The sequence below is a fragment of the Nannospalax galili genome, unplaced genomic scaffold (assembly GCF_000622305.1).
Source record: "Nannospalax galili isolate Female #2095 unplaced genomic scaffold, S.galili_v1.0 scaffold7986, whole genome shotgun sequence".
Lineage (NCBI taxonomy): Eukaryota > Metazoa > Chordata > Mammalia > Rodentia > Spalacidae > Nannospalax > Nannospalax galili.
In genome coordinates, this window is record NW_008354649.1 from 646 (window position 1) to 10,833 (window position 10,188).

The 10,188-nt window shown below is 46.7% G+C and overlaps 1 protein-coding gene across 1 annotated transcript; it reads left to right on the forward strand.

The window, feature by feature from the left end:
* Nucleotides 1-7,668: 7,668 nt before the first annotated feature.
* Nucleotides 7,669-9,609, forward strand: LOC103749053 (serum amyloid A-2 protein-like). The gene is made up of 3 exons (XM_008851857.3): nt 7,669-7,766; nt 8,842-8,980; nt 9,288-9,609. The coding sequence occupies exons 1-3, from the start codon at nt 7,679-7,681 to the stop codon at nt 9,424-9,426; spliced, it is 366 nt and encodes a 121-aa protein (XP_008850079.1). The 5' UTR covers nt 7,669-7,678; the 3' UTR covers nt 9,427-9,609.
* Nucleotides 9,610-10,188: the final 579 nt, after the last annotated feature.

The following is a 10,188-nucleotide window of genomic DNA, read 5'->3' on the forward strand; positions in this document are numbered from 1 at the left end:
TATGCCTCAAGAAAGTTGATACCTATGGGGGCTGCTGCTATTTCAATCTCTGTAGGTTGAAACTAGGATTCACTGGGGGATATCAGGGCATAACAGGACAGAAAAGACCCATCTACCTAAAGGATAATAAGTATCTCTATGGGAACCATGACTATTCCCTAATATATGTTGCAGATCCATGGGATGATCGCTGGTGTATCAGAGTAATAGGAAAGTTCTACTCAGATGCATTCTCTAGCTACCCTACAGCTGACTTTCATATCTCTCAATAGCTTGTACCTGCAGCTAAGTCTGTGCCAACTCATCATAATATTATTCTACAGGAAAAACAAACAGAGGACCAGATAAGATCAGCTATGTCCTGGAGCCAATACATTCAATATGTTGCTAACTTTCTTCCCTTCACCACCCACCCTGATGCCTCTAACTGTTTCTTTTGTGCATCCAGCAATAGACCTTTACTGACAGCAGTACCAGTTAATACCACCCTTCTTTACCCCCCCCAAAAAAAAAGATTTCACTGACTCACATCTGATGGATATTCCCTTATTCAAACAACTGGCTAACTATCCAATTTGCATTTCCAGCAAGAGTAAGCCTACTCACTACAAATGCCTCACTAACATTACTCTCTCCAGGATAGCTTCTGTCAGCAAAACCCTGGACATTGTCTCCCTGATGCCGTGCCATGCTTATCTCTAAGGGAAGACCTGTTACAAAACACCAAAGAACCTGTCCAGGAGAGGCTGTGACCCTCAGTTCCCATCACAGATCTTGAATCCAGCCAGCTTGACTTGGAAACAGCATGGTTGTGAGGGGAAGCGCCTCCTGGGTTCCCAGACCTAGAATGACTTCAGCTCTGCCCTGTACTGATGCCGTGGGAGAGCACTCAGTGTTCTGGAGCAGAGGAGATCATGTCTAGGGGAAAAAGTTTGATGCAGTGTGGTCCACTGGTATTCAGTCATGTTCCTGACATGTCTCACAGCCTAGGAGGCTGAACGGGTGGAGACCAAGCTTGTGTTGTTCTGCTCTTCAGTTTCCTCAGTGACACGTTCACTCGCTCACACATTGTTAGAGGCAGGGATGTGTTCTGAAAGATTCAGCAGAAGGCAACCTGGTCATGGTGTGGGCATTAGAGTACTTCCACAAAGGGAGATGGCACAGGTCAACCCATCCATGTCACCTCCAGGTGCTCTGAAGAGACATGGTAAACACCAGGCACTTGAGGCTGCACTGGCTTAAAATAGAAAAACCAGGAAGGTGGTTATTTACTACCATTACCAAATGTTATGTCCTGTGTAGAATTTTATGTCCTGCTCTTTTGTGTGAGTGGCAGCACTGTAGGTTTATTTACACCAGTGTCAGCAAGAAGCTGTAACCAATAGCATGTGATGGTTTCATGCCTATGGTGTCACTAGACGGTGGGAATTTTTCTGCTCTGTTACAATTTTACTGGTGTCCTTGACTGATATGCTGTTTTGTACCTCATGGCTATTTAGTCATTCACTGAGGACTCATTGAATACCATCTATTCCATAGCTACCGACACAGACATTGGACAGACAAGGGGGACAAATACTTGGTATGATTTCATGAATGGGAGACTTGTAATGGGGAGAGGGTTATCTCACATGTTTGAGAGAAATCTCATAGTCATTTAATCACATCAATAAGGTTAAATATCTACATATAAATATATCTAATACATGGGACTGGTTATCTGTACAAATGTCCAAGGCAAGAGTCAAGTAAGGCATCACTACTTTATCCAGATTTCTGTGTTCCACAAAGAAAAATGGTAAATAAAAGAAATGAACAATCAGGGGCTCAACTGTCAAATAAATATCTGCCGTCCTTTTACATGCCACCATTTTTGAAACCAGCTGCCAGTCACATGTGGAAATACTTTACTCCCGTCCTTCTTTCTGGTCACCAAGAACTGAGAGGATGTGTCACAGGAAACAGACTCCTGGCCATGTGAGCATCAGTGAGGGGGATGTGGAATTCGTCTCCAGTCCACGATCTGAAATAGAAAGGGTCAATCTGAAGTTCGGACCTGCTGGGCAGGTAAACAAACAGGCTCTGTTCTCCTTACAGATTGCTATTGCCTTTCTCTGCAAACATTTGCACAAGGAAATGGTGAATTATACACTTCTCAAAACGAAAATTTCCCATGAAGTTGTGCATAATTGGTGAAACTAAGGATCTATTTTCTGACATAAATTTTAATTTGGTCTATTTCAGACAGGGTCACTGTAGCCCCAGCTGTCCTGGAACTCGTAGACCAGGCTGGCTTTGAATTCACAGAGATCTGCCTGCCTCTGCCTCCCGAGTACTGGGATTAAAGGCATGTGCCACCACGCCCGGCTCCTGACATAAAATTTTAAAGTACCAATAATATTTTCAAGATTTGTCTAAATTGAACTGATCAATAATAACTCCATCTTACCCAGCCTCACTGAATCTTCTACACCAGGAGCTACTCACATATCTAAATCTTTAAGAATATTTTACAATTTTCAAAAATGTAAGTAAACAATGAGTAGTTATTTCAACAAGAGAATCCTGGAACTGTACAGATGGCTCAGTGGTTAGGAGGACTGACTGCTGTTACAGAGGAGCCAGGTTCGATTCCCAGCTCCCACACGGTGGCTAACAACCATCTTAACTCCATTTCCAGGGGATCTGATGCCCTCTTCTGACTTCCATGTGCATTGCACAGCATGGTGCACTTACATACATTCAGGCAGTACACCCATACACATAAAAATTAAAGAAATGAAAAAAATAACAAACACGCTCTCCATGTGTACTTAGAAAGCAAAGAAAAGCTAGAGTTTTATTGTCCTGTTGAGACTCAGACTCAACCCTGGAAGCCAGGGGCTTCCCACAACCCTTTGCGCCACCCCTGATAAGATGGTGCTTTCACATCGCCCACACGGAGGATGTCTTCTAACTTTCTTATTTTCATCTCTTCTCTTCAGTTGCTTGAGGAAATCTCAATTCATTTCACACACTGTTCCAGTCACTCTGACACATGGTGATTGGGCAAATATGGCTCCTGATTCATGGACCTTTTATCTTCCTGAGTGGAGAGGTAGAGAGATAACATAAATAACCTAGATCCTGGTATAACCTGTAGAAACCGCCAAGAGATAATGGGGAAGATGACCCCGCGTCACGTTATCTGCTGGTCAAGCATGACCTATCTGATGTGATGCCATCTACTGGACTCTGAGAAAAGAAGCCGCATGAACATCTGGATGAACAGTGCTCTGGAGGAGAGAGCAGTGACTGCAAAGGCCCTGGGTCCAGATGAGGGGAGGATAGAGGCAGAGGCTGGGAAGGAGGAGAGCTCAGAGCAGGCATCAGCAGCTGAAGAAGACGCAGGCCTGGGCTGTTCACTGCGGAATCTGCAGTATCTGTCAGCCCCTGGCTCTGGTTACCCCACAAACTATCTGGAGAATAGATCGATGGTGTTCTGGTTTGGATCTGTTGCTGTGAAAAGACTCTGACCAAAAACAACTTGAGGAAGAAAGGGTTTATTTGGCTTATAGCTCAAAGGCCATCATCAAGGGAAACCAAGGCAGAAACTCAAGGCAGGAATACGGAGGCAGGAGCTTAAGCAGAGACTAGTGGAATGCTGCTTTCGAACCTGATCCTCCGTCCTGTACTCAGTCTTTTTTTTTAATGTAATTTATTTTTATTTTATGTGTATGAGTGTATTGCCTGCATGTATGTAAGTGCATCTGTGTTGTGCAATGCCTGCAGAAGCCAGAAGTGGGCATCAGATCCTGTGGAACTGGAGTTATGGATGGTTGTTAGCTGCTATGTGGGTGCTAGGAACTGAACCAAGGGCCTCTGCAAGAGTAGCCAGTGCTCTTAACCACTGAGCCATCTCTCCAACTCCCAGCCTGCTTTCTTATACAATGCTGGACCAGGGATGACACCACCCTCAGTGGCTGGACCCTCCCACATCACTCAGCAATCAAGAATGTGCCTCATAGATATGTTCACAGGTCAGCCTGATAGAGGAAACTCCCTAACTGAGGTTCCTCTTCCCAGGTGTGTCAAAGTGACAGCTGAAGCCATTCAGCACAAACGGAAATGAGTGAATGGTGACTGGCCAATGACCATAGGTTGTCTGCTGAACAGGAGTCAGGAGCACCGCCTGTGCTATCCAGTAACAGAAGTCACTGAAGACTCACATCTGGTTTTTGGATGTGTTGTTTTATCATCATAGTGCCCATCACACAAATTGCAGCACATGCATTTCAAGAAAAAAGATAATATTTGATAACAGCAATGAGTGACTACATTGCTGATTGATATATTTTATAGTGTCTACTTTTACTTATTTTATATTATTATTATTATTATTATTATTGTTATTATTATTCTTGGGACAGGGTCTCCATGTAGCCCCGGCTGGTCTGGAACTTACTATGTAGACTGGGCTAGCCTTGAACTTACAGAGATCTGCCTGCCTCTGCCTCCCAAGAGCTGGGATTAAAAGCGTGCAGTACCACGCCCCAGCTAATAATAGTATTTTTGAGATAGGGTCTCACTATGTAGCCCTGGCCAGCCTAGAACTTCCAGAGATTTGCCTGTCTGTGCCTCCCAAATTCTGGCACTAAAAGATGTGGGCCACCACACCAGCGTTAAATATGTTTATTGTAAACTGCTACTGGAACCTCAAGTGCCTGGTGTTCACTGTTACTTTTCAGTGTACCTGGAGGTGACATGGATGGGTTGACCTGTGCCATCTCCCTTTGTGGAAGTACTCTAATGCCCACACCATGACCAGGTTGCCTTCTGCTGAATCTTTCAGAACACATCCCTGCCTCTAACAATGTGTGAGCGAGTGAACGTGTCACTGAGGAAACTGAAGAGCAGAACAACACAAGCTTGGTCTCCACCCGTTCAGCCTCCTAGGCTGTGAGACATGTCAGGAACATGACTGAATACCAGTGGACCACACTGCATCAAACTTTTTCCCCTAGACATGATCTCCTCTGCTCTAGAACACTGAGTGCTCTCCCATGGCATCAGTACAGGGCAGAGCTGAAGTCATTCTAGGTCTGGGAGCCCAGGAGGCGCTTCCCCTCACAACCATGCTGTTTCCAAGTCAAGCTGGCTGGATTCAAGATCTATGATGGGAACTGAGGGTCACAGCCTCTCCTGGACAGGTTCTTTGGTGTTTTGTAACCGGTCTTCCCCTAGAGATAAGCATGGCACGGCACCAGGGGGACAATGTCCAGGGTTTTGCTGACAGAAGCTGAGATTGCTCATGGATGGCAAGCTTCCAACCTAAGCCATCCATCCTAGAATTCCTATAAGCCACGCTTCATCTCTTCAGGGGGTGGACAAATTCCCAGGAAAGATTGCTTGTGAAGGAAAGAGTTGGCTGTGCCTCTCTGAAACGTGAATTCTAGTCCCTAGGGTAAAACTTGAACCTCTGTCCAGTGTTTAACCATAACAGAAAGCAGAATTAGCCCAGAAGTTCTGCTGTTTGCATTTTTGTTTGTTTTGTGTGTTTTTTAACCCAGAACTTTACACATGGGCATCAAGCACTATAACACTGAGCTACATCCCGAGGCCTACATCCACAGTTGCATGCTGGGGGGCAGCTTCATAACAAAAGTTTTACTTATGAATGTTTTCTATTAGCTATGTTTTGAAAATATACTGTAGCTGTAACTGACCCTACTAACTAAGCTTTCTCCTTTTTCACCCTAGCCCGCCATTTTCTTCAGACTCCTTTGAGGAACAGATGCAACACCACCAAAGAAAGTCAGAAATACATCCCAGTGGGTTCATCTCACAGTCCATTGGAGCTTTGGGGGGGCCATGTTACCCTGGCTCCTCAATGTGTCAGTCCAGCAGAGCCCAGAAACCCAGCTCAGTACCAATGCTGTGACCAGGGTAGTGTACTGTCTCTGTCCAGAGTGCTGAAGTGTTTCTTTCTCACAATTGACTTTCAGGGCACAGCATGGACTATTTTCTTGGTCACTCTAACTTATACCCTACCTGCTCCATTATTGCCTTATAGTGAGTCACAGCGCAGAAAGCTCTATGTGCCCACCCCCTTCTCTTCCCACTTCCTTCCCCCATGAAACATGCCTTTCTCTTTGGATCCAACTTTAGCCTCATCCTAACTCTTGGGATGCACCTTTTCCTTTCTCTGAACAACGCAGTGGGGGAGAGGGCACTGTGTCTCTCTTTGCTCCTCGCTGACAATTCTTCATTTGGCGACAAATGCCTTTGAGATAGAGCCAGTAATAGGTACCTCAGTGACAGGAATCAACCTCCCAATCCATTCTCTCTGGTTACATGAACTACCTAGTTTGGCTGTCACTGCCATCTCTGCCAGCAACGATGACCCTTCTGTGTTTCCCAGTGTTCTCCTGGCCAGGCACACTTGGTGACTTCATCCAAAGCCCTCCATGCAGGTTGAACCTGTGGGCTGCTGCTGTGGAACTGGTCCAGCCAAAACTTCCCTCTGCATTTTGAAACCAGTTCCCTCGCCGATCAAAATATTTCTTTAGGTACCTTCATGTGCTGAGAAACAATTCCACCTGCATTTGAACATGAGTGACCCACACGTCATTCATTCTGTTTTCCACTCTGTACTTTTGAAGCATTTGATTCCAAAATAAATCCAGTGAAGGCCTTCTTAGCAGGAGCTGTGGAGTGTGCACCAGAGCTCAGCAGTCAAACCCAGCAATTTTCTTTCCTCTAGCCAAATCTTGTGCCTGTTCATCTGTACTCAGCCCCCTCGTTTCTACTTTGGTCTTTACACTGGCTACACCAGGCCCACTGTGGCATTCACACATCAGCGGAGCCTCAGCCATCCTTCCCACACACTTCTTGTTTGCTAATCATTTCCACCAATAATAGCAGACATTAGTACCAAATATTTGTTTCAATAGCTGTCTGAACCCACAGACATCCATAAGCCAATTCTTCAGTCAGTAAAGAAGTATCATCAGTTCCAAGCCCAAGGCCTGTCCAAGTCTACGGAATGCACACCTGGATTAAACTATGTTCCTGGGCTCTTGAATTGGCTGGAAGTGTATCCACCAGTAGATAGTATTCAGCAACCACGAGGATCAATCACTTCCTGTCTCATAAACTTCCATAAGCCTCTGGACATTCCTTCTGCTGTTCACTGGGGTCAGACCTAAATCCTAACTCTGGTTCATGTTGTTGAGAAGCTCTCTCAGATTGTGTTCTTTTCTTGAAAGTGGTTAAAAATGTCACTGGCACCACAGCTTTTGCCGAACCCTGCTGCCACATTGACTCCTACTTGAGCCACTCAGACTCCAGGCCTCTGGCCACTATGGAGAGGGCTTGCTATGAGCCTGTTACACATGGGGCCTCAAACACTGGAGAACCCATAAATCCAGGTTTTATATAACATACAACCATAGAGTCTAATATTGTCCTGATTATTAGCAAAGTCTATTTGTCTCTGAATAATGAACACTTCTAGAGCATCTATTTCTAGCGCATTTACATTATTCTGATGGTTGTCAAACTCTTCAGGTGACTTCTGTTCCGATCCTAATGAACAGCAGTGGAAAAGAACTACCAGGCTCTCCCCGGATTACAGATACTCAGGGGGGAGGCGCCAGCCTGTCAATGCCTCCTGAGTCTCTGCCTTCATTTCATCAGGATGAAGCTTCTCATGGGCCTTGTGTTCTGTTCCTTGGTCCTGGGAGTCAGTGGACGCTGGTTTTCTTTCATTGGTGAGGCTGCTAGAGGTAAGGCTGATGGATGAGGCATGGTTTATAGGTTCAGTCATGCTTTCAGAAGTGTTGTCCCCACTGCTTGGGATGTGCAGGCCTGGGAGGCAGGCCTTGCAGTCATGACTGTAGTGATCTGAATTCAGCAGGTGGTAAGGCAGTGGCTTTGACACAGCCGTGCCTGAGACCAGTCTTAGCTGGACATTTACCTGACAGTCTGTTGAACATTTCAGTTGTGAACTTGTTAGTGAACATGAAATCACCTGCAGAGTTTTACTACTACTGAAGTCTGGACCAGTCTTCCTTTTGGTCCTGGAGTCTTAGTATGGGCCTTCGGTGTGGTCTGGCATGGGGGCTTTCACGGTCTCCCTAAGTGGTTACAATCTGCCACCGCTGATGAGAACCCTCGCTCCAATGCATCCTTAAGAAACCACCATGTCTGCACAGTCTATTTAGAAGGCTCCAGGGCACCCAGGTCATGGTGACGTGTGTTCCCTCTGTCAGGATAGAGGTTGGGAGTCAGTGCAGCTCTCCCCGAGTCCAGCCTTTGTCTCCTTTCCATGTTGTTTCCTCACTTGTGGGAGTCCCTCACAAGTGTAACTTCATTTCTGAATGTGGTTTGGGATCAAGGGTAACGTGGTGGTGGCTCAGGGGACATTTTCAACATCTAGAAATAAGTTAGGTTGTCCCACTAGGGGAATGTGTTGCTAGAATCTGGTTTTGGGAATCAGGGATCCTGGAAAACATACTATGGTGTTCTGCTCAGTTCTGAAAACAAAGAACCAAATGGCTCAACACGCAATAGGGCTGAAGATGAGAAATCCTGTTCTGCAATTACACCTCCCTTCTTTCCATTCAACACATCTCCTCTGAGTAACTGAAGGAGGTGCTCATCGGTCACACACCAGAACAGAACACAGGATCGCCCCAATGGCTCTCAGTCGTTATCTGAAGAGCACAAGCACGTCCTCCTCAATCAAGGTGTCTCAGCTGCTATGATCACAGGCTGAGGTCTTAAGTGTCTTCATCCCTGAGTCCTCCCAAAGGTGTAGGCAGTCTTTATGTTCACGGGCCTGCTGCGTTTCCAATCCAGGGGCTGGGGACATGTGGCGAGCCTACTCTGACATGAGGGAAGCCAACTGGAAGAACGCAGACAAGTACTTCCACGCTCGAGGGAACTATGACGCTGCCCAAAGGGGACCTGGGGGAGCCTGGGCTGCTGAAAAGATCAGGTAACACAGATTTCTAGGGACACCAGGCCTGGGTGAGCAGGGTTGACTTCCTGAGGGACAGTGGAGGATGATCCCTGGAGCAGGTCACGTTCATCTGTGGTCCCTCCTCCTGCTGCCTATCCTGCCATTCTCTCCATCCATGCCCAGTACTGACCTGGGCTAAGCCTGGCAGGGTCAGTGTCTCTGCCCTTCCTTCCTGGGCCTTCCTGAGCTCCTCACAGTGCCATCCCGTGCAAAGGGGAGAATTGTGAAGGGGCTGTGGTCACACAACCTGCTGATGGATCTCCTTCCTATCTGCCTCCATTAGCAATGCCAGAGAGAACATTCAAAGGTTATTGGGCCATGGACACGAGGACTCCATGGCTGACCAGGAAGCCAACAGATGGGGCCGCAGTGGCAAAGACCCCAACCACTTCAGACCTGCTGGCCTGCCTGACAAGTACTGAGCTTCCTCCTCACTGCCTCAGAGGACTGGACTGTGGATCCCTGAGAATGGGCTGGAGTTCCTCAGTTCCGTGTTCACAGAGGTTGGGAGTGAGCACACACAGTGTGTGTGTGTGTGTGTGTGTGTGTGTGTGCGTGTGTTTGTGTGTGTGTGCAATAAATGTATAATTGGCAGAATTTCTTCTCACTGTGTCTGATTTCAATGAGTGGGCCTGTTTGGTGCACAGGGTGAACTATAAACTCAGTCTGGAGCAGAGTATTCGGTGTAGGTAACATGCTCTCAACAGCCACAAAGGTTCGACAGCTGCAATGACCCCTCTCCCCATTCAGGCTCCCTCCTCTCCCCAAGCCCCTGAGGTTACATTGCTGCTGCTCCCAGGCCTTTCCATATCTAGACCTCCACACTCCATCTATGCTGTTCTGTCACTTCTCTTAGTGTTAGTCTGGTTTTACTCCACCTCCGGGTACGGGGGACGCAGCCATGGGACGGGTGTACTCGGGAGTCCTGGCCCCACTGTTGCTGCCTGGATCCTCTTTTCATCCCAGCAACACCTACAAATCCAGTTAAAGGAATGCCTTTCTGTTGTCCACACTACTGTTTTTGTATGTGTGTGCGTGCTCACGTGTGTACGTGTGTGTGTGTGTTCCTGTGACAAGTATCTGATTCAGTGGGATTCCATATTAAGATTCAGTTCTGGTAGGAGCATAGATTGACACCACCCTCAAGGAAGGTAATTTGAAACACACATAAAAATATACAAGTC

Coding starts and splice junctions, on each gene's coding strand:
- LOC103749053 (XM_008851857.3), top strand. CDS start 7,679: ATGAAGCTTCTCATGGGCCTTGTGTTCTGTTCCTTGGTCCTGGGAGTC. Junction 7,767..8,841: donor CATTGGTGAGGCTGCTAGAG/GTAAGGCTGATG, acceptor TTTCCAATCCAG/GGGCTGGGGACATGTGGCGA. Junction 8,981..9,287: donor TGGGCTGCTGAAAAGATCAG/GTAACACAGATT, acceptor TGCCTCCATTAG/CAATGCCAGAGAGAACATTC.